This window comes from Motacilla alba, chromosome 13 (genome assembly GCF_015832195.1).
Source record: "Motacilla alba alba isolate MOTALB_02 chromosome 13, Motacilla_alba_V1.0_pri, whole genome shotgun sequence".
Classification (NCBI taxonomy): domain Eukaryota; kingdom Metazoa; phylum Chordata; class Aves; order Passeriformes; family Motacillidae; genus Motacilla; species Motacilla alba.
Window position 1 is genome coordinate 2995167 of NC_052028.1, and position 24281 is coordinate 3019447.

General features: G+C 52.0%; 1 protein-coding gene across 1 annotated transcript in view; it reads right to left on the reverse strand.

The window, feature by feature from the left end:
• The window catches only part of PSD2 (pleckstrin and Sec7 domain containing 2), a 54473-nt gene that overhangs the window by 13527 nt on the left and 16665 nt on the right, over positions 1–24281 (reverse strand). The window contains exons 2-11 of the mRNA XM_038150327.1: positions 22024–22126; positions 19435–20007; positions 15316–15804; positions 14038–14232; positions 10897–10977; positions 10299–10411; positions 9594–9652; positions 4609–4698; positions 3468–3511; positions 154–344 (exon numbers count right to left, since the gene is read on the reverse strand). Coding sequence (XP_038006255.1) covers positions 154–344; positions 3468–3511; positions 4609–4698; positions 9594–9652; positions 10299–10411; positions 10897–10977; positions 14038–14232; positions 15316–15804; positions 19435–19943 — 1771 coding nt within the window. The 5' untranslated portion in view covers positions 19944–20007; positions 22024–22126. The remainder of the gene's footprint in view (positions 1–153; positions 345–3467; positions 3512–4608; positions 4699–9593; positions 9653–10298; positions 10412–10896; positions 10978–14037; positions 14233–15315; positions 15805–19434; positions 20008–22023; positions 22127–24281) is intronic.

Genomic DNA, 24281 nt, shown 5'->3' on the forward strand with positions numbered 1-24281 from the left:
CAAAACACCCTCCTTTTCCTCTGTCTTAGCACTTATGGGCATCTTTCCTGTGCTGCCTGGGATGTGGTGAGAAAATGCCTTCACCAGGAGAGCCAGGCCAAGGCTCTGGGACTGCTTGGGGCACCTCTCCTGTCCCTGTCCCATGTCACGTACTTCTCTTCCCATCCATGTCTGCGTGGGTTTTCCGGGTGAGGACGCCGTGCTTGTAGGTGACGGCGTTCAGTGCCTGGGGGATGTCCAGGAAGGGGTTGCTGCTGTCAACAATCCTCGTCACTTTCTTCGCGCTGGCTCCGAATTTGTCATCTACCAGCTCCGAGAGTGATTTCCTCAGCTCGTCCTCATCACTTGGAAACAGAATCAGAGAAGAGACTCAGTGGAGGAGATGTGGGTTTGGTCACAGTGCAAAGCAGCCCTATTTGCTTTGGCTTTAGAGTTTTTATTTACAGGGCTGGTCAGAGGAAGAAAAAGCAAGGAGATGTTGGGACCATAAAAGCGAGAGTGCCAATAGTGGTGGTCCGAGCTGGGAGGAGTGTGGATGGCAGGTAACTGTCCCAGTGGTCCCACTGTGAGGTCACTCAGAACAGGTAAGGGACTGGGTGCTTGTCTGAGCACCAAGAAACTGCAGACATCCCATGCTGAGGACTGCAAATATTTCACAGGAAAAGCCCTCAATTCTGTGTCCTAAAGCCAGAGCTTAAGGAGGATTTTTGCTGAAGACCAAGGTATTACTAGCATTCCTCAGCTGCTCAGAGGCAATGCCTGGGGCCTCCTGGACAGTGAAGTACCTTTTTTAGGAATGTCCTCTGCATCTTTGAGGAACAGAAGATCTGCTGACATTTGGGAGATGAACCTACTCTGGCACAAAGAAAGGAGAAATTGTATGGGAAGTGATAGCTCCCAGTGTCCTTGGGACATGAGGAAGAAAGAGCCAACAGGGCTTTTCTGCCCTGACACATGTCAATGTCTAAATGGGATGAGTGGTCACCTCAGGCTACAGATCAGATTGGGACCAGACCTCAGCTGAGGACTGACCCTCAGTGAATCCACTGGCTGGGATGTGAGCAGTAAAACACAATTCCTCCTCCGCAAGCAGATGGCCAAATCATCAGACACTTCTTGGAAGAGAAGGATGATTTCTCAGCCCTCAGCTCCCACAGGAGTCCTGGGGCTCAGGGAGAGTGCAGATACTGCTCCTGGGTGGGGAGTAAGTGGGGCTCAGGTGTTCGGGCTGCACCCCTCTGTGCTCCTTGCTGTTGGTCACATACCTGCCTGACTGGTGGGATCTGTGGGCAAGGGCATCTCCTTCCCTGGGATGGACAAGGACACAAGGCAGAGGCAAGCAGAGAGAAGAGGGTCCTGGCTGTGCAAGGTTATGACTCAAAGTCAGGTCTCTGACAGAAAACCAAGTCCCTCATGTCCCATCTGTGCCCCTGCAGAGGAGCTGAGGGCTCTGAGACTGCAGCCCAGCAGGACACCCTGCAGCAAGGCAGGCCCCAGGCCAGCTGGGATGAGTGAAGGAATGCAGGGGTACAGCAGGGTGGGTGGGTGAAGAAAGGCAGCGGGGATCTGGACACTGCTGTCTGGAGCCATCCTTTGGCAGCGGGACCCCAGCAGAGTGACATCCCTCGGATGTGCCCGGGCAGAGTGACATCCCCTGGACCCCAGCAGGGTGACATCCCTGGGATGTACCTGAGCAGGGTGACATCCCTGGGACACCAGCAGGGTGACATCCCCGGGATGTGCGTGGGCAGGGTGACATCCTCGGGATGTGCCTGGTTAGAGTGACAGCCCTGGGACCCCGGCAGGATGACATCCGCGGGATGTGCTCAAGCAGGGTGACATCCCCGGGATGTGCCCGAGCAGGGGCAGTGCTGGCAGGCGCTGTTGCGTAAGCGCAGCCCGCATCCTGAGCAGACGCGCTCCTGCGGAGCTGCCCTGGCATAAAGCAGCCCGCAGCTCCCTCTCGCGACAGAGCCCACGCGCGATGGCCCCGCTGGCACCGCCGCGTCACGCAGGGAGCACGGAGGGAGGATCCAACCCGCTCCTGAGGCTTTGTGCGGTCAGGGCAATATGAGGAAGAGAGCAGGTGATGGGGCTGATGGCTCTGCTCCGTCCGGAGACAAGAGAGGTCTAACTAAGACTGAGAGAAGAGAGGAGGGGAGAAAGGAGAGGAATGTCCTCTGTGCCAGCTTAAGAGCTCAGGTCTGCCACGGGTTTCCCCTCGAGAGACACTGGATTTGGGGACCTCCCTGGTGATCCTGGCCTGTGCTCTGAGTGGCAGAGCAGGGGAAGGACTGAGGAAGGTGCTGTGTGACCCTGTGATGGAGCCCACCCTGCCAGCTGTTTCCAGGCTCGTTTCAGGGTAACAAGTGATGATCTCCTCGAACTTGTGGATGGCATAGAAAAGAGGGGTACAAGGCCGCCGCTGAGAGGGCCGGGAGCACCCGAGTGCTGCGCTGGGGCTGCGGGCGGCGAGCAGGAGCAGCAGGAGCAGCCGCTGTGTCCTGGCAGGAGCAGAGGGCAGGAGCATCCTGGGCTGTGTAACAGCGGCACAGTGAGGAGGCCAAGAGAAGTGATCGCCTGCTCTGCACTCCCTGCATCGTATCATGATACAGCAAACAGTGCCGGGCCCCAGCACAGCACAGGGCACCAGCAAGGTGAGAGACTTCAGCTGAGGCCAAGAAACCTGAGGGCTGGAGCACTTGCAATGTAAGAAACAGCCGAGACAATTGGACTTGTTCAGTCTACAGAGGAGATGGCTTTGGGGGACCTCATGGCAGCCTTGTGTGAGGGGGTTATTGAGAGGACAAAGCTGGGCTCCTCATTGTGGTGCATGGCACAAGGACAGGAGACAGTGGGCAGAAGTCAAAACAACAGAGACGGGAGAAAATGCCACTCTCATAATAATAAAGTATTGGTTTGTGGATCCAGAGGGGCTGTGGGTTCAGGATCAAATTAAAGAAAGCCCTGACCACCCTGGTCTGAATTCAGGGATGACCATAATTTGAGGAGGAAGCTGAACTAGAGATATCACAAGGACTCTTCCTTTTTAATCGATTCTCTGATACTATTTCCAGAAGAAAAAAAAAAAAAAACAAAAACAAAAAAACCAAACAAACGAAAAAAATACACATGGGAGAGATGGAAAGTCTCCATGACCAAAATAACCCCAGATCTTTGCTTCTGCAAAGACTTCTGAAGCACCTGGAGAGGAACCAGCATTTTACGAGCGTAATAGTAAACAAAGAGGGCATTCCCTTCCTTTAGGTCATGGATCCACAGACTGTCACCAACCTTCCCAACTGCCTTTGTGTCTAAGCCATAAATAAACTCCATTTGTCTGTCTGCAGAGGGACTTCAGCACTTAAGGGCTTGGCAGGAAATATTCTAGGATTGAAAACATGACTTAGGACCTGCCAGCTACTTGGAAAGACACACTATTCCTTTAATGCTCAGCATATACTTACATGGCCCACTCCAGCTTCTCATTCTTGATGGAGTTATACAGCGTCTGAAAAAAGAACATGGAATTAGCTGTGTCTGCTTGTGGAGACATCTCCTCCCCCACACCCTGTGTTCTTGGAGCTGCTTTCCCTGCTGAACTGTCCTGAAGAAGCATTTCCCAATGAGCAGGATGGCTGCTGTCCTGCTGGACCCCTTCTTTGTGTGTGCCACGCTGGGTGTTGGACTGGACACAGCAGCAGCAGAGGGCTCTGCCAGCCAGCCCTGCTCAGGAGCCTGAATATGACATTTTTTACTCATTCTGGGTGCTGTACCTAGTTCTGAATGAATCCTGGCCTGCACACAGTGGTAGAAGACTCTGGGATATGCCATGACACCTTCAGAGTCTTAACTAGGCAAAATGACAGGGGAGGCTTGAACTGAGTAGCAGAGGAGGTATGAATGACCTTGGAGTCAGCTTTTCCAGTTCCTTCTGTGCACAATTCCAGCGGCTTCCCTGGGGCACTGGAAAAGAAGCAGGAATGGGCTAGCAGAGCAGAATGTGGAGGTGGTCCTGACCATACAGAGGGGTAGGATAGGGTGAGGTCTGCTGGGAGATGGAGATGTCACCCCAGACATGATGTGACATCCCTGATGTGGCATCTCTCATTCCAACCTCCTTCCATACAGTGAAATTCAGGTCAGGCTGCTGGACCTGCAGCAGGTGCAGAGAGCAGGGGTGCTGCTAAACTATGTGGCAGGAGAAAATACTCCCTTTGGGACATCACCAGATCCCATGGTACTGCACTGGTTGTGTTGGAACATTGCATTTCATCACGTGGTAGTGGAGGCTAAGAAAAGTTTTGGTGCTGGATGGTCGTGTTTTGGGGTGGGGAATACCTTGCTTTGGGCATTAGCTGAAATGCTGGGGGAAAAGGGCCCCTGGTAGGCTCTGAGGGCAGGTATGCCACAAATCTGGATAAAGCACCGCCAGGAAACAGACCTATTTTAGCATGCTGCAAGTTAGCAGAGACATTCATGGGGGTTGCAATTCTTCTCCTGAAAAAACTGGAAAATGCTGATTGAAGAGCTCAGGATGTCCCAGCAGGACGAGGTGGCACTGCAATAATAATGACAGTATCCCACTGTCTATTTATATCACATTACCTTCAGCAAATCCTTGGCAAAGTCCTTCCCATCGTTCAGCCCATCCAGGTTTGCTATGAACTGTTGGCATGACATCTTTTTGCCAATGTTCTGTAAGGCAAAGAAGCAGCTCATTAAACTTGGGGAGAGTTTTGACTTTAATCAGTGTCTTTCAAAGAACAATTTTATATGTAGTGCTGAAGCCTGGGCTTGTCCCAAGAGCTCAAAGGGCTTCTGATCTGATTTGCTGTTGGGGTCTCTGCTTTATTTGCTCATGCCAGCATCCAAATGTTTCAAATGGCCTCTTTTTTAATGGTGGAAATAAGACACCTGAAAACAGCCTCTCCAGCTCTTGCTGGAGTGGTCCTGGGTACAGGCTCTGTGTCTCAAAACTCAAGACAAGCACTCCACCTGGTGAAATGACAATGTTTGGATGGGGCCCCAAGCCCGCTGTGAGAGAAATTGTGTGAGCTTGCAGTGCCAGCACCTGGAACAGCCAGCACTGGGCAGGGGAGTGCTGGTCCTTGATGGAAACTGTTATTTTTGATTGCCATTACAAAAAGAAATGGTCCAGCTACTGGTACTGCAGAGAGGGCAACACAAGTACACTGGGAGAACCTCACAGCCTGGAACACACTCAGCACCAGCTGATGCCAACAATGTTTGGTCCTGATGCTTCCAGGCCACCTGGCTTCCCTGATATCATGGATTCATCATCTGTGGCATCTGTCTTCCCAAACCCTTTATCCTTCACTTCCTCAGCCTGCAGGGGTCGAGGCAGGCAGCCTCTTCCCAAGCCTCCCCTGCAATCCTACCTCCCCAGAGGGATGGAGCAGAGGTCTGGAGGAGTCAGTGGCAATTATAGGGCTCAGAAAAACAAGTTTGATGCCACAAAGGAAAGATAGGCGTCTCCAGTGCCATGTTATATCCTTCACACCCTCAGTGTGTGGTGCAGACCCCAGAGGCAGCGCTTGGAAGGGGCAGTGGAGCCAGGGAGGACAGCGTGAGCTGCCACTGGTGGTCCTGAGGGTCCCAGCAGCATCCTGACACTGTTGGGCTTCACATCAAAGTGTGGGCAGGGTGAGCATCCAGGAGGATGTGGGAGGATGGCCCAGAACAGCAGAGTCAGAGCCCTGCTCAGGGCTCAGTGAGGAAGAGCCTCAGTGGGTCTGGCAGGGGATGAAGGTGCAGCAGATGATACAGGAGATGCCCTGCAGGGTGAGATGTGTCCTCTGTGCAAGGAAATAACCTTCTGAAAGAGATAACACCAGAAATCTCTGCCCACAAATGTGCACTGCAGGTGACCTGGTGGCTTCTCCCCAGATGAAAGCATGAGGAAGAAGTGAGGCCTTGGGATTAGCTCACCATGCCCCCTGCACCCCCTGCCTTCCATGTGTGCAAACTGGGCTGCACAGCGAGCCAGGCACTGCCTTTGAGCAGCTCTGTCTGATACTCCTAATTATGCCTCCTGCTGGTGCCAGCTCCAGATGAGCTGGCTCCCTTGAGAGATCAAGAAAAAGAGGAGTAAAGCACTGTTACAAATCTGCAGTGCCTGGGGATGTGCTGTGGCACAACACAGCTCAGCCCTCGTGGCTTTCTCCCGGGGAGCTCCATTAGCCAGAGCTGCCAGCCAGGGTTCAGCGGGTACACAGGCTGCAGAAGGCTCAGGAAAGGAGCAGACATGCAAGGATTTCAGCAGAGAGGAGAGATTTGTGTGCTTGCTGGCCAGCAGTGAATTTCGGACACAAAAGATAAAGGAAAAATCCAGCAGCACAACAGAGTGTGGGTGGAGAAAGGGAGGAGGGCAAGGAGCCTGCAGAAGGAAGGGAGCTGGGAGGTGAGGCAGGTGCTGCCTGAGACTCTGAGGCACGGAATTGCTTTGCAGAGAGAAGGTGCCTACTCCCAGCCCTGCCCTGAGGCAGGGGAGCAGAATGCACAGCACTGGCCTCCAAGCCCAAAGAGTGATTCAGCACTGGCAGCCGAGGCCAAGGCATTTTTCGAAGTGAGTGGATACAGTGAGATAACACAAATCACATCTCACAGGCCCTTTTTGGGGTTTCTCATGTGCATGTCTGGGGCTCATGTTCATCCTAAGGGATGCCTTCCTTTTTGTTGTGTGATCTGTCCCTTTCTCTGGTGCAAGAGACCTCTGAGCTCACCTGGGGCAGCAGCCACACTGTGGAAAAGTAGCTAATTGCTGAGTAATTAATCTGGTCCTGGATGTGTTCTAGGCTGCAGGAACAAATTCATGCCCCTGCTAGGAACCAACCTGCAAATTCTGGGTGCCAGTGAGCCCTGGGCCACACAAACCTGCTGTGAGCAGCCTGGTGTCACTCTGCTCACACCTCAGAGCTCCCCAGCCCTCCCAGTGCTGCAAACACAGCACTGCTGCTGACACTGAGCCCTGAGCTCGGCTTAAGGACATGACCACAGGGTTTGTAAGATTAATAGTGATGGACAAATGGAATTAGGACCTGCCCAGGATCCCATTTCAGGCTTTGTTTGGTGCTCTATTTTTTGAACAAATTATTATTTGCTCAAAATCCCATTATTGCTCCAGAAGGTGGCCTTTCCTAAAGGGCCAAAATGCACCCATGAGTGCTGGTGATGCAAAGGTGTTGATCTGTCACTGTCCTCCCATGGCCAGGAGGGCCAACAGTGACAGTGGGAAAAGACACAGCCCTCAGCTTTGTCTTCCTGGGGCAGATGGAGCAGGGCAGTGCTTTCTTTGCCATAAGAACTCCTGGAGCTCAAACAGCACCAGCAGAGCAAGGCAGAAAGTTGCAATTTGGATTATCCTACATGTATAATCTTGATGTTTTAGGATTTAGCTTTTCCATTTCTCAGATCCTGCACTGCCTTAATATCTAACTCTAAAACTCCATGGCCTGTCAGCTGCTGTTCTCCCATTTCATTCAGACAAAACTATTCTCCTCTAGGCCTGGAACTCAAGGACAGCTGATTGTGTCAGGGCCCAGAGGTGTAAACAACTGTGAATTGGAGGGGATAACTTGGAGTAAATGACTTCATTACCTTAAGCTGTAATTGGAGGATTAAGCCCTCAGATGTAAATGAATCAAACTTAAAATTGTCTGAAAAACCAGTGACCATTGTCCATCCTGGGTGTAGCCCCTTTGAGGCTTCTGACTGCCCAAGGTGTATCTATTGAAGGCCTTTAATAAATATCTGCTTTTATTCTCTTAAGTTTGTCTAGCCTCTGTTTTAGGTAGCCACTCCAAGGCATCAGTCTTGGAATGTTGCTGGTGACCGCTGGCTTTTAACACCAACTCCAGGTGCTTCCATGAATAGGGAATGCCTCATTTTAAAGTTTGCTGGGTGGTTTGGAAACGGGGTCTGAGCGCACCTGAGTAGAAAATCAACGGTGCTGAGGCCAAAGTCTCCTGCTCTAAAGCTCTGTGTCAGGTCTTTGCTGGAATGGTGAACTAGACCACGCCAGGACACTGCTGTGAGGAGCTGCCCCTTTACAGACACACAGCACCCCCCTCTCCTCACCGAGGGCATCTCCCACTCCAGCAATGCACAGTAAAACACTGCAACACACACACAACATTTAAAAGCAAAATAACATCGGAAGTCACATGGAACATCATGGCAGCATCTCTAACAAGGAGGGGTAGGAGATCAAGTCACACATTCCCAGGTACACCACAGTTCATGGAGGTTTCTTTACACCAGGAGCGTTTCATGTGATGAAATCAGCTGCTAATGGCTTGCTAAGTAGGGAAGAACACTGCACAATCACTTAGGATTCCAGACAAACAAAAGTTCTTACTGTTTTTAACACAATCAAAACAAGTCAAATGCCAGGGCTTTAAAGCAAAACACTAGAAGGACTGCACTTACCACCTGGTAAAGGGTTAAAGAGCAGAAAGAGAGGTTCCAGGAGCAGAAGGAAATTTTTAAAAATTAAAAAAAAAGGAGGAAAAGGAGAAGAAGAAATTAATGTCACACATGCAGAAAAATAAAGAGAAGATTTTTCAAAGAAAAGCTCAGGCATTTGCACATCTGGTCAAAAGAAAGCTATTTCTTCTGTGCCTAGATATCGTGAGAACATTTCTTCTTACCAGGCCTCTGAGCCACCTTGTCAATGAAGAACAGAAATGGTAAGGTTTTTGAGGTTTAGATTGGGTTTTTTGTCCCTTCAATTATGTTTATCTTCCCAGAGGCATATTGTGGATTTTTTAATTTATTTTTTTTTTACTTAAAAAAACTAGGCAAAATACGATTAATTTGGATTGAAGTCACATAGTTTGCCTTTTGCCACAATGCTGCTTTTGCTACTGCAGGAAATGATTTGATGGAAATAATTCCTCGGTTCCAACCATTTTGACTGGAGGATGAATGCTCCATGACACTGATTCCACTGCTATCCCACTGTGTGCAGAGACAGGTTACTGGGAGCCTCTAGAAGGTGCTGAGAGATCTTCTCACAGCTTCTGCCATTTTTCAGCCACTTTTCTGGGCACTGAGTTCTGTTCACTCTGCTCTTTTTTTTCCTATTAAACTCTCCAGTGGCTGCCTGTTACATCCTGGGGCAAAGGAACAGCTGGAACTCACTTCATGTTTTGGATAGGAAAGATCAAATGTGGACCTGTGTAAACCCACTGGCCCCTCACAGCAGTTTTTGGGGAGAGGTGTCTGCACCACAAGAAGGAGCAGCCACCAGGGACTGGCAGGGAAGAATTCACTGAGAGCTCCTGGGTCAGGGCTGAGCTGAGCAGCAGGAGAGGAGGCAACACTGCCTGGCCCTGGGCAGGATCACTGGTGTCAGCAGGACACATGCCTTTGGCTTCACTGTGCAGTGACACTCAGGTGTGGACTGTCCCTAGGTACCCAAAATTCCATCTGGAGCAGGTCAGAGAACTCTCTGCCAAACCATCTCAATTGTCCAGCAAGGCAGGACAGAACCAGGGAACAGAGATCTACCCTGGGAATTCCTTCCTGGGACAGAATAAAGGATGGATGCTCCTCCAGGGGCTACTTACATGGCCATGGAGGTCTGTGTTCAGCAGCATCAGGGCACAGGTGAGTGTATGAATCCCATCTGGAACACACAACAGTCACACAGCTGTGGCTGGTTACTCCCCTTCTCATGCAGCTCTGGTGTTTGTTGTCTTGGCAGCCTGGCCATTGCTAAACCAAGGCCAGTTGCTGTGTGTGGGAACCTTAAAGAATATCTGCTCCCTTCAGCTGTGTAGGATTTAACAAAACAAACCAAAACAGCAACACAAAAAACCCCAAAGACATCCTCTTTTCCCTCAGACTTTACCTTTTCCTAAAACAACCACCATAAAATTGGCTTCAAACCAGTTTTCCTTTAAAAGACCAAACTTCCCACTTCTAAACCCAAAGCAGCTGCTTGTGAAAGTAATATTCCAGTCCCTGCCTCCTCCCTGGTACTCTCTAGCCCTTTTGTGAGGTCCTTCAAGGACCAGTCCATGTGCCAGAATGTGTTTGCCCCTCAGTGCTGTGAGCTGGCACGTGGAGACTGGTCTGGCTCTCTCTGGGGGGGTCTGTCAGTCCCCAGCATTCCCAGCCCCTCCCAGGGCAGGGACAATGACCAGGGCAGGATCCCTGGGGATGGGAGAAGCTGCAGCCGTGTCTGCCTGGCTGTGGGTGGTGGTTGCACTCCAGCTCTGTGCCCAGGTGCCCCGTGGCATGGCCAGGAGGCAGAGGAGAGGAAGCAGTACCTTCAGAGGTGCTCTCCTCGGAGTTGCACTGGCAGTAGCGCCGGGAGAAATGGATCAGCACCCGCTCCCGCTCCTGCGTCTCTCCCATCAGCGGGAACGCTTTCAAGAACGTCCTGCACAGAGAAAGGGATGCTTAGAGATGTCCTGCTAAGGTGGGAGGCAGTGTCCTGCCTAAGGTGCGAGATGGAAAGGGGTCCTTTGTCCTCCCCCCAGCCCCACAGCCTGCAGAGGGGGTGCAAAGGGATCTATGGAGCTGTGCAGGGAAATGTGCTGCCAGCTGGGATCTGATCCACCTCAGGCATGGTGCCACCAGGATGGGTTGCCCATCCAAAAGAAAAATAATTACTCCCACTTGCTCTGATTCTGTATGGGATGGGATTCCTGGGAGAGCTGCTCTCCACCCTGGGGAAGCAGGCTGTGGGCCCTCCTGAAGCTCACTTTTGGAGGCAGCACCCTGAGCCAAACGTGATACCAAAGACTGAGTGACAGCCTGGATCTCCCCCCAGCCCCTGCTCCTCTCACATGGATGACTCATATGGTGCCGGGAAGCATGGAGGAAACCCCAAAATCCCACCACTCTCTCCATCCCAGAGCTCACCTGAGTGCTTTGTCAAGGGTCAGGCCAGTGAAGTCAAAGAAGCTGAGATACTCCTCTGCTACCAACTTGCTAAATTCATTACTGTAATTAAAGAGGGAGTGGTCAGCCCCTTCATTGGGGAAGAAGACACTGTCCACAAGACAGAGGAACAGCAGAATGCTGCCTCTGGGCCAGCCCAATCCCAGCAAGATGCTGCAGACACCATTTCAGGCACAGGGTGAATTGCTCCTGGCCTGGAGTGCTGCTGGAAGACCTCCCTGATGTGCCCACAGCTAGCTCCGGACACCTGAGAATGAGAAACATCTGCCCTGCTGCATCCCTGTGTTGTGCTGCTGGCCAGGCAAAACCTCCTCCCAAACCAGCCAGGAGGAGCCATAGGGATGTCCTGTGCTCCTCCAACACCTGGCTCTCTCTCCCAGTGCTGGCTGTGTCCCCCCTCCCTGTAAAATGCCCCTGCTCTCACCCACAGAGACTCCCATCCCACCCTCTCAGCAGAGCCCCTTGCTGCTGTGGCAGATGGGTGCTGCTGGATAAACTGGAGCAGGAGAGCTCCATGAGCTCCAGGCAGGGCTGCTGGCTCTGCCAAGGGAGCTGGACAGTGTCACAAGACATCAGAAGGCAGCCAGACCCCTGCAAACAACAAACTCCTGTGTCTCCAGGGACCCAGTGACATAGATGGGACTCTTTTCCCTGAGCCCCAGAGACAGTTAACATGCCCCAGGCCATGGGATAACAACAGGAGCCAGGGCAAGACCCTGACCCACCCTAAGATGGACTTTTGTGTTTGCTCTGGTTTCCTCACTCAGGAATTATCCTCCTCTGTCTCTGTGCCAGTGCCACCCCTTCCTGCAGGAATGGGTGACACTTCCACCATGACGACAGAGACATTCCTACAAGGAGAGCAAGGCATTTCCCATGGGGACATTCCTGCCATGCTCTGGCTGGTGGCCCTGCAAGGCATTTCCTGTGGGGACATGCCTGGCATCCTCTGGCTGCTGCCCTTTCAGCCTCCACAGGCCTCCTCTCACCTTACAGCCCAGTTTGATGCTCCCTACCTCTGCCTGCTTTGGGAGGGTCCAGGTGCCAAGAGTTCTGACTGACCTACTGGGTCACAAGCCACACCAGGGGGACCCAGGAGCCCTGGCCTTTTCTCCCAGTCCATTCCCATGTTTCTGGACATGGAAAGATTTATGATGTTTTACCTGAATCCCACTGCACCTGGGTCACTTCAGTGCCATAAGAACTTGTGTGAGTAAAAGCTCCTCTCTGGGGGGTGAAACAGGCCTTGTGCCCTCGTCATGCTGCCCGTCGCTGGGACCTGGCAGACCCCACATCCCAGGGCACTGCAGTGCTGGAGCTGTCCTGGGCTGCTGCCACAGGGATTTGGTGAGCACAGCTCTGGGAATCCCTACAAGGAAGTGCCACCTTCACAGCCTGGGACAGTTCAGTCTCCACCCAGCACTAGATGTGCCTGTGGGCACTGATGGAGATGAGGGGGCCACAGACCAATGCTGGAACAGGAGTCTTCCATGGAGAGTTCAGTTGCCCAAACAACTGCCAATAGTAATTTCAGGGTTTTAGGTTAATTGCACAGAACTGAGGCAGATGGAAACAAACTGTGGAGAGATATCAAACCTGCATTTCCTTGTTTGTCAAGCCTTTTCTGCCTGTTTGACAAGGATGAATAGTTTTGGCTTTGGTTTACTTTCTCTCTCTCTTTTTTTTTTTTTTTTTTAGAAAATTGCCAATTATCACAAAGAAAAAAGAAGTGATAAAATGAGATTTCACTTTTTGTACAGCCCTCCTACATAGAGCTGGTCTGAAAGCATCACTTAAACTCAGTCTGTTCCCAGCACTATAGGTTGGTCTTACATTGTCTTAAGTGAGCAAGACTGACTTAATATCTATATTAATACCTATAAATACCTGTCTTCACCCTATTTCTTTTTCTGCTATGCCAATCCACCTGCGTGATCCAAGAGTCTGCAGCTCTATTTAGGTCTCATGTCAGGAAATGGTTCAGATGTCAAAACCCAGCTGATCAAAACAAAACTTTTGTTTCAAAGGCAGTGTGAATTCCCAGATGCGGGTCACCAAACAGCCTCCCGAGGCGTGAGGGTTGCAGGTGTGAGTGAGGACTGCAGGAAATAGCAAAGGGACAGACTAAGAAACCCAGTGCTTGAAAGTTCCTCCCTCAGTGAGCTGTCATGGCAAATTTGAAAGAAAGGAGAAGCATGTTACACACCTGAGGCAAGAGCAACCAGCAATGCATCTGCTACAAGAACCTCAGCAAAGGAGGAGAACGAGGATGTTGCCAGGTGATGCAAAGAGCCTCTCTAGGAGAGAATTGCTGGGCTCCTTCTGTCCCAGCACTGAACTGGGAATCACACACAAGCCTGGTACTGAAAGTGTATTTGCTGAGGGACAGGTGTGTTCTGCTGATCTGGGCAGGGGGGAGACATTCCAAGGACAAAAGAAAAAAAAAAAATCCCAGCAACACAGGTTATATCTGATCCAGGCAAAGGATGATGGGGATTGGTGCCTTCACACCCACTGGCATCCTAAAATAATCTGTTACTGCTACACTCGTTACTGTTACTCTGTCTTTTAGAAATCTCTGTACCTCTCCCACTTTTGAATATTTTTTGATTTCCCTTCTGCTTTACCCAGGCAAATCTACCAGCTGAAGAGCCTGGACCTCCCTGTGTGTCTCTGGCTTTCCAGCCAACCCTTCCTACCCTCGTACAGACTGGTTGGGAGGCTCTGCAGCAAGGACATTTTGGGGTGCAGACATGAAAAACCTGGTGAGTGGCAGGGAGGCCAGTGTAGAGGCAGGTCTGGCACCCAAACCCTTCAGCCTGAGGATTGCTTTAGTCTTGCTGGGCTCTTCCCAAAGGCAAGAAGCTCTTGGTTCTGGTAGGCAGCAGCTTGTGACATTTACTGCCCAATACTACAGGCAGCTTGTAGCATTCGTATTCTAAGGACGTTGAGCTCCTAGCTTTAACTGGGAAGATCTCCAGCAGCCCCAACTCCATCCAGCACCCCGACTTGGCCACTCCTGCCTTTTCCTGGCCTCCCAGCATGACCGGTGCTGCCCAGCCCCATGTCTCTGTCACCCCTGACAGGGCTGATCCCACGTACTTCTTCCCGAGCTGTCGGGCCACGTCACAGCGCTTGAAGCCCTCGAGGTTGTAGAGGCGCTTGGCCAACCTCTTGGCAGCCTCGCTGTCCGCCCTGCAGCCGTTGGCCAGCGTGTCTGTGCTGCCCTGGTCCAGCTGCTCCGTGCTGCCCATGTCCGAGTCCGAGTCTGACAGGGTGTCCTTCAGGCTGGCATCACTGTGCAGAGACAAGAAACATTCAAGGAGCTGCAGCGCGACTCCATGAAAGCCACAGAAAATGCCACCTTTTGATTTCTCCTTGCTCTCACAAAAAAAAAAAAAACAAAACATGAAAGACCAGCAATATGGCTGTGAACTGGACATTGGACAAGCCCTCCTTTATTTCAGCTCAAATGAAATACTGCAGTGTAATTTCAAATTGGGAGAAAAGGTCGGAGAGAGGGCAGCTTCCCCCTGAGAAATGAGAGTGTATCAAAGTAAGCAGCCTCAACACCTTTTAAGCTTCCTCTCTCCCCACTGGGGATCCCAAGGTCTTTCCAAGCCACGGACATCATGGAAATCTTAGGGATAGATGCTGTGCTTTTCAGTTCAGGTTATTTGCTGAGGATGAGAAGCTGCACTTGTACAAATCATGTCAATGGGACTGGCACCAGACCAGCTTTTACTGGTGAGCTGCTCCCCTGTAGCTGCCTGCTGGCCTCGTGGCCAGCTGTGCCCACAGACAATGCTCTGAGCAGCCCTGGCATCATGTAGGTGGGCATACAGTCCTTTATCTGCCTGCCCAAGGCCACTTACAGCACCAATTCAAGCATTTTTGAGCAGCATGACTCACTGCTGGCCTGATAGCTGGACATAACGGCCTCACTCCAGATCCCCCTGACCTGGTTACTCATCACCTGGCTTCCTCATGCAGGGAAGTGCCCTACACATGAGCTGCTGCCTTCCAGGGTGTTGATTTGGGTCTGAGCTGGTCCAGAGGATGAAGTCTCTGCTAATCACCTGCAGAAGAACCTTTGGGGAGGCTTCTGTAGGGGTAGCCTGTCCTCAGCAAAACCTTGAGGTTTGCCTGCACTTCTGAGGCATTTGGGAGAGCACCTGACTGTCTCCAGCCTGCCAAGGGCTTTGCAGGTGCAGGTGAAAGTTTTCCTGTTGGTGTTTGCCCCTTCTGCCACAACAACATATGAGAGGAAGCATAAGGGGTGTAAGAGCAGTTCCAACATGGTCATGCCCACTGAGCCTTGCTCCTGGACTGGGATCCCATAAGAAAAGGAGCCACTGTCCAAGAAACTCCCTGCCTTACCTGATGGAGTTAATGATCTTGGTGGCATCTTCCTCTGAGCCTTCCACATGGAATCCATTTGGGATGCTCTTCAAGGACAGGCGGCTGAGCACATTCTCTGACCTGCTGCTGGTAATTGAGTGTCTGAGAGGGCTCCCAAAATCCCCCTCTGCTGGCTTGGCTGCCCCCTGCTCCTGCTTATCAGCAGCCATGTGGTGAAGGGCTTCTCTCTGCTGGGCTGCCAGTTTCTGCTCCAGGAGCTCAGGGCTCTCCTTGGCCCTTTGCTGGATCAGTGGGGTGAGGGGCGCCTCAAAACTGACACAGCTGTCTGTCTCGTCTGTGAGGGAGAGCACGTCCAAAGAGTCCAGGCTGCTGTAGTAGGTCCCTTTCATAAGGTCAGACTCAACAATCTTCTCGAAGGTCGAGCTGAAGCCATCCCTGATGTCTTTGAATTGGAAATGCTCCCTGTCATCATCGCTGCAGCTCAGCTTGGCATCTCCAGAAGCAAACCTGGATCAAAAGGAGAAATGTAGAAAATACTGTCAAGGCAATCCTTGCTCTGTTCCATTTGGAGTTGGGAGGCAAGTGAAGAGGCAGAAATGGCCGCTGTGATAATGGCCCTTGGGATCCTTCTGTGGTATAACCTGTTTTGATTCCCAATTTTGTTACAAGATTCCAGTGCTGAAAAAAACAGTTTTGTGATGAGCAATCCCAGAGGCTCAGCCAGCCCTTAATTTGGTCATGTCCCAGTAAAAAGCCAGACCTCTGAACTGGAGACTTTTGCATATGACACCTGCTACTGGATCCAATGCCAGAATAACCTCCTGGTTATCACTTAGCAGGTCCCACATTGCCATGATCCCAGAGAAGACAGCCCTGCTCTTTCAATACACTGTACAGAATCATTTCTATTAATTGCTCACACCACAGACCTTGTATACTCCATCCCTATACTTGTCCCCTGATGGCTCTTCACCACCCCCATGTCCCTCTTCTGGACACTTCCTAACAGCTTTAGATCTTTCTTGTGGTGCACAGAACTGACCCAGGCCTCGAGGTCTCGGCCCACCCCAGCTCAGAGCAGAGTGGGACAATGCCCTTCCTGGCCCAGCTGGCCATGCTGGGCCTGATGCCCCCCAGGACATGGTTGTCCCTCCCAGCTTGCAGGGCACTGCTGACTCATGTTCAACTTGCCATCACAAGTTTGCTGTGCTGGTGGAGTGTGGATCCTGCCAGAGAAGGACATGATGGAAAACAGGACTTCCTTTCCTCTGCACTGCAGTCCTTCTGCAAAGTTTTTCTGAAACTTTATTTGATGGAATGTGAATTTTTTGACAGCTATATGTTGCCATGGGAGGAAATGTGTGGGCAAAAGCCGCAGTCCCAAAACTGCAGGTGCTGAGTGTGTCTACAAGCAAAAGGTGGGGATTTCTCTGTTAAAAATTTTGATCTTTTTCCATTAGTTCATGGGGCTGAAAGTAGAGAGCATCACGCCCTGGCGAATCTTGCAGTTGGACTGCAGAGCTGTGACCTCCCTGAGATCAGCAGGGCCAGTGTTGGGGGCTTCTGAGAAGGTGAAAGACCTCTAGGCAACACAGCCACAAGAAAGGAAAATGGGGCTTTGACAAACAATAGATGCAATGGAATAAACCAGAAAGGAGGAAAAGGGATTCAGTTAATGCAAATTGCAACACAAACACTCAATCTTTTGCTGTGTTTGCCTGATATATTTTTTTTATCAATCATTTCCTGCATAGATGCAGGAAGTAACCTACCTTCAGGAGGACAATAATGGGTTCTTCTCCAGCTCTCCCATGAATTGATGACCTTGGATGACTTCCCCCTCTAATTCTCCATTCCACTGGGAAGAGCAAGACTCAACACCTTCTTGTAAAGTACTTTAAAATTCAGGGAGAAAATGCATCATACAAGCAGCAACGTGCAGATGATGACAAATGATTTCTCATCAGGAACAAACAGTTGACTGCTCATTAGTAAAACGTCAGACCAGGTTCTCCTATACCCAGAATGGGTCATTACCACAATTCCCCAAAGGGGAGTAAAGAAAAAAATGGGGAAACTCAGATGTGATGCAGGAGGATAGCAACATCCTGGTGCCTTGGTCCATCTGTCAGTTCTTCCTGACCCACACTGACCCAGGAGAGTGGACAGTCCATGTGGTCAGGGCAGAGCAGCTCCACGCTGTGCTTGGCCCAGCCACACGTTCCCGCCATTTACCCTGAACATAGGTGGTCAAAGCACTGATGAGCTCCAGCACAGTGAGCTAACCCAATCTGCAGGCTCCAAGTGGTTTCCCAGACTTCAGCTGCGTCCCAGAAGTTTTCCAGCTGCCCTTCTGCTTTGAATATAGCGTGTGACTTGTCCCTTGTGCATTCAGCCTCCCAAAAGACTCATTTGCTATCCAAGTGAATATGTTTAGAGCACGAGATCACGGACTCTGCATGCAGACCCCAATCAGGTTGCATCATCTCCAAATCCTCAGCCTGCCACTTCTACCAATTCATGCCCTAGTACCTTAAAATAATTGCACTTCCAGTGACTGCAGCAGCATTCTCTGGCCACTCTTAGTTTCCTCTTGAACACGCAGCCTCTGCCAGGGAGCCACCTACCAGGCAAATATGATTCTCCTGAAACCTGAGAGACTTGCAGCTATGCAAGACCTGACTGCATAGCTCACAGGGCTCCTGGGACCTGCCTGGGGACAGGCTCCCCGAGCTCTCTGGACGGCAGCAGCCTGCCCCGGACACCTCCTCTGCAACACCTTCAGCTGTGCTTTTTGAAGCAGTGCTGCTGCTTCTTGCTGGGGCTCTTGAGTGAAACAAACCACCAGCCTTTTACAGAGAAGCCTGTTCAAGAGCAGAGAAACAAAGCAGGAGGGATGCCTGCTGTCAGCCCACACCCTGCGTGGCTTCCCAGCTCTGCTGCCCACGCTCCAGACAGTGCTGGGGACGCACAGCTCAGCATAGAGCCTGCATGGGGCTAGAGCTAAGAGGTGATGCCCAGACCACCTTGGCCACCCTGCCCCTTCACAGCTCCTCTTCAGAGAGCCACACTCCTTTGGGACAACTCCTGCTGCTATTCTTAGGCCCCTCTTGCTTGCAGGATCTCTCCTGCCCCGGGGTAGGTGCACAGGCAGGGCTGTAAAATTCACAGCAGGCATCAACCCCGTGTGGCTACAACACAGAGCCCTGGCTGATTTCTGGTGGCAAAAGGAAGCATCCATACCCTTCCTGCAGGAATGGCATGGGAAGAACCTCTCCTCATCCCAGAGACCTGTCTTTCCCCCTAAGCCCCCAGGCTGCAGAATCCCATGGAGGTCCAGAAACCTTCAGAGGCATAAAATCAGCTGTGGACAGCACACCAGTGTGAGTGTCCCCCAGCCTGGAGAGCTCTCCTGTGAGCCAGACTGCCAGAAGAGAGAACTCAGGGACTGAGGGACATTGCACATGTTCAGGTTTGTCACAGACACTTGAGAATTGGATGACACTTGTACCTTTTGTGTCACACTGCTGTTTCTGTCACCCAGGTGCTGGTAACACCTGCCACAGGTGCAGTGGAGAGCAGAGCTCAGTCAGAGCTCAGTGCCGTGCCCACTTTCAGATACACAGCTGCCACCTGCTAGCCCAGCGACTGCCAGAGACTTCCAGGGCACACCAGCCTCCCAGACAAGCCTGGCTCTGCAGCATCCCCAGGTTGTTGTACTTGTCCAAAGTTACCTCGGGTAGCTCTGCCATAAGCGCTGCAACTTGCAAGTGGGACACCCCCAAAGTGAGCACAACCAGCTCCTCTCGAGATCCCAAAAGCTTCCCGTTCACTTTAGTGGCTCTGTGAGCAGACACTGGCTCTAATCAGAGCTTTTTGAATTTGTAACAGGAAAAAAAACTGTGTGAGAAGTCCAGAGAGAAAAAAAAAAAGAGTAAAAAGTTACAAACGGGGAAAAAATGTGCTAGAAGCCCAAAGAGAAACAGGAGTGGAAAGCCACAGTCAGCCATGAGAGCAGCTGCAGCTCCTTAAACTGATGAGTTACACACGGAGCCGAGTAACTCGAACCAAGGAGCCTCGAAAACAACACACACACACACCAGGACTGAGCCGACCTTACGGCCGCTCCGCACTCACCCGAACTGCTCCTCTGCCTCGTCAGCACTCAGCGCTTCTGAGGATCCCAGGACGCTGTGCCACCGCTCCTTGCTGAGGGCCCCGCTCGCTCTCTCGGGGCTGGGGGAGCCCCTGTCCCCCAGCTCGGGGCTGCTCCGGCCGGGCGTGTCCCGCTCCTGCGGCGGCCGCTCCCGGCCCGCGGCCAGCGCAGCGTCCACGCCGTTGGCCAGCCCGGCCCCGTCCGCACGGCCGCTCTCGCTGCCAGCGCCCGTCCCTTGTCCCTGCTCGCTGAGCCGCTCGCCTGGCTCTGTCACCGCTTCCAGATGTTCGTCCCGCTGCTCCCCGCGCTCCCCCTCCGCTCGGGAGGGCTGAGCATCGTGCCGGGGGCTGGCTCTCCCGCTGGCAGGCTCCGCAGGCTGGCTCGGCTGCTCGTCCCCATCGCTGCAGGCCAGCGGGGACGGCTGCGAGCCCGGGGAATGCGGCTCGCACTCATCCGCGGCAGGCCACGGCAAGGGGCTGCTCTCGCTCATGTTCCGCTCGCTGTCCCAGCGCTCACGGGATCCCTCCCCGCGCTCAGCTCAGCCTCGCTACTACCTACGAGGGAAAAGAAACCACAGCGTGGGCATCGGGAAGGGATGGAAAGGCAGGTTGAAGCCCCCATCCCACCCCACATCCTCAGTGTAAAAGCAGGGAAGGACTATTCTGGTGTTTGATGCTTTTGGCGGCCCGGTGCTCCTTACTCAGGGCAGTGAGATGGGAGAGGAACAGCTTTTGTTGTGGTGCTGAGCCATTGGGGCCCAGGCACCCACCTTTCCGGCTGCTGCCATAACCCCAGAGGGTCTCAGAACACGGGACGTGTCCCGCACAGGCTGTTAGTGCCCAGGGCTGGGGACAGCAGCGTGGCATGGCTGCATTTCCCAGACTTGCTGCTGGGATGCTATTCCCTTGCATTCCCTGCCTTCCAGAAAGAGGAGAAATAGGTGAAACAGGCAATAAGAGTGATTTATTCTTTTCTAACCATTCTAAGCAGCTGTGCTGTGCCAACCTGTGTGATTCTCCCTGCTGAGTTAGCAGTTCTGCAGAGCATCCTGCCTGCCAGAGCACCACTTCTCTTCCCAACACACAAGTACTGCTGAAGGGTGTCACAAGCTGCCAGCTAAAACTCTGGCAAAAGTGTCCTGATTGAATATTCCCTGGGATGCTCTCTCTGTAGGGCAAGGGAAGGACACTGTTTTGCACTGATATAAGTAGTTTTTTTGACAAAAAGGCACTTTTTTGGCTAATAGACCAATTGATGCAAAGTCTGCAAGGTCTTACACGCATCATCCTCAGCCCCACAGTGCTATGCAAGCTTTACTCCACCATAACCCTCCCACAGCTGCAGTCAAATGCCACCAGAAATGATCTCTTCTGGAAGCAGGAGTATTCTGCATGGCACCCAGGCTGAGCCATTGTAACAGCTGATTTTGGTTTTAAGCAATATGTGTCTTCACAGATATTTTAAAAATATTATCTGTCTTCATAAGTCTGTTCAGCCTGGAGGAGAGAAAACTCCAGGGAGACCTTAGAGCCCATTCCAGAACCTAAAGGGACTCCAAGAGAGCTGGAGAGGGATTTTGATAAGGGCATGAAGTGACAGGACAAGGACAAATGGCTTCACACTGACAGAGAGCAGGGCTGCATTAGAGATTAGGAAGAAATTCTTCCCTGTGAGGGTGGTGAGGCCCTGGCACAGGGTGCCCAGAGAAGCTGTGGCTGCCCCAGGATCCCTGGAAGTGTCCAAGGCCAGGCTGGATGTGGCTTGGAGCAGCCTGGGATAGGGGACGGTGTCCCTGCCCAGGGCAGGGGGTGAGAGGATAACCTCTGAGGTCCCTTCCAACCCAAACCATTTGGAGATGTCACTGTGGTTCACCTGCACAGGAAGCCTGGCTAATCAGTGCCAGCAGGCAGACAGGTCTCTGGGGTTTTCCCCCTAACTCAGTTCCTAACTCACATCTGAAGCAGATCGTTCAAATTCCCTGCCTCAGTTTCCCTCTCAGTAAGCCATCACCTTTGAGCAGCCAGGAGAGGGCCCGGGTTTAGCAACACACTCTGAGTGCTCTTCCTTGCTGAGCTGAAGCTTTCATTAGCAGTAAAATCCCTAATTGCTGGGCCAGGCCAGTTCTTGTTAACAAGGGATGCGGAACTGCAGCTGCCTCTGCTCTTACAGAGCACCTCTCACCCTGTGGAGATGTCAGCAGCCCCTCCCTGCTGCTGCTTCCTCTGCACCTGAGTAAGGGAGAGGAGGGATTTGGACCCAAACACCCCTCTGTGGCCTGGTTAAGGGCAGATCCACATAGGTACATGCTCAGCTGCTGCTGAGCAGGCCAGATCCCAAGGGGAACCCCAATTCCTGCCTGACTTTGCTCCTGTCCCACAGCCCAGGCAATCCTGGACCTCAGATCTGGCCCGCTCTCCGTGTCCTGCTCCCCACAGCTGGGACGTGGGATGGGCTGGGGAGCTCAGCGCCCTGCATGGCATGGCTTTGGGGTGAAGCACTCTTGAGGGCTGCATGTGCCACAGTCCTGAGATGGGGCAGGTCCCTCCTGGAGGCAGTGCTGGCAGTTTTACCTCTTCTCCACGTGCATCCGTGTGCATCCCTCGCGGTCACAGCGCGTGCGGCATCGCCGCGCCTATCGCAGCCAGGTGCTCCCGATCCCTGCACGGCCCCTGCCTGCAACAAGGGACCAGAGAGAGTGAGACCCAGGCCAGAGAGGAGAATCCTGCTGGTTTCCTGCCACCCTGCTGCTGCTCCTCATCGAGCTGTTTCCCAGACCCATCCCACAACTCCATGGCAAAGCACTGCAAGTGCTTTTTCCTCAGCACGCTCTGGTTCTCTGGGGTTTTCAGACATGGCAGTGCAAGAGTATTCCTTACACAGGGCTTCTGACATCTTTCATTACAAAGCCCCCCCCAGCCAGATAAAGTGGAGCAAAGGGACTCTGTGGTTGCAGGCTTCAGGAGAAATTAGTCGATGTGAGCCCACAGAATGTCCAATTTCACCGATCAGATCCATAGAGTGAGATATCTGAGTTTTGGACTGATCCCACCAACAAACAAGAGCCATGGTAAAGGTCTTTGAGCTAAATGCAAGCAAATCCAAGCTTCCAAAGTGATTGATGTAGCAACATTTCTCTTGCAGAGTGTTTTGCGCAAGGCAGGGATGGACAGTGATGTGTCCCCCTGAGGTGACCCCAGGCTGGGGGAGCATGTCAGGTCACCACAGATGGTGTGTCCTCTGCAGACAGCTGCCTGAGCTCACGGGCCAGACTTGCATAGAGTTGATGGAGACAGAAGGACAGGACAGCACTGCCTGTGTGCTGCTAGAGGTGATGGGTGGATCAGGGTCCAGATGTGCCACCTGCTTTCCAGTGGCTGGAAAGAGCCCACAGAGCAGCTTGGCAGCAGATGTCTGTGTCAAGTCCCTGCAGAGGGATCTGCTTTTACCCTCTCTTGTGCTTGCCTTTGCAGGCCTTCAACTTCATTCTCCACTAGCCTGACAAGAGAAAGGCTGGCCTAGACTTCGTGGGTCACCAGCACATCAGCCTCCTGTAGCTCAGAATCCCACCTGCAGGAGCTGAGCCCTCCCAAGGGAGGGCAAAACAAGCCCCTGGGACAGTCCTCAGGTTCACACACGTGCGCCAAGTCTCCTCTAGCCTGTTCATCTGCCATCCCTAATTAAGAGGAAAAAGCTGTAAATCTCTTTCCCACCAAATCCAGGAGAGAAAATGAGTCCCAGGCACTTGATGTTCCCATGCACTGACAGCAGGGCCCAGCCAATGCAGCATCTTCCAGGAATTTACTTGCAAAACCACCAATACTCTCCTGAGCATAACCACACTGTGATCTCAAAAGATGCTGAAAACCTAACATGGGCCAAATTTTGACTTTCTCAAAGTGAAGGTATAATACAGACATGTAAGACATGCAACACCAAACCACTGCTCAAATCTTTGGAGGAATTTTTCCAGCAAAACTTTGCTGGCCTTTTTCTTAATATGAGATGAATAATGTGGGGGGTGTGAGTGAAATCTTTTAAAAACAGGCAGAAGGCTTTGAGCTGAAATTCTCCACCTCCCTGCCATCCATCCAAAAACTCCAGTAGGAACCACCCAAGCTGAATTCCAGTCCAATAGTTCAAGCTTGGCACAGCTGTATGCAACCAGAAAACAGGAAACTAAAAGCAGTTAGGAGATGAGCCTGAGTGAGAAATGCTGGGAAACCCTAATGTGTGGTGTCCCAACCATCCCTCCTAACTTTAAGTAGCTTACATTATTTATATTAAAAGAAAAAAAAACCACCATTTTTTATTACATATAAACTACTACAGTTGTTAAGCATTATACTACTGTTTCACCCTCTGTGAAGTCTCACTGGAATGTTTGTGGTCTGGAAGGAGTGCTGAGGAATCAATAGTTAAAGCCTTAGTCATGTTCCTCCTTGGCCTGTGTTCCTGCTGGAGAAGAGGCACCAGGGAAAGCCTGGCAGGATGTGTGCACAGACTATTGCTGAGCTGGGAAGACCATCAGCTTCCAGGGTGACAGCCAGGAGGAGAAATCCAGGCCTCTTGCAGCCTCCTGACCCTTGAGGTTGGTGTGTCTCCCATTGCACACACCTGCTTGGGGGCTGCTGTGTACACCCAAAGCCTGCAGACGAGCTGAGGGTGTAGCAACCCATGACAAACTCCCAGCAAGACACCAACTACTTGAGTTTTGCTTGCAGTGGCAGTCACTTGAAGCACACACAGGTTATGAGTGGCTGAGGCTTCCCAGGATCTCCAGAGGAACTGCCAGACTGGATTGTGACAGTCTGTGGCTCTGATCAGAGCT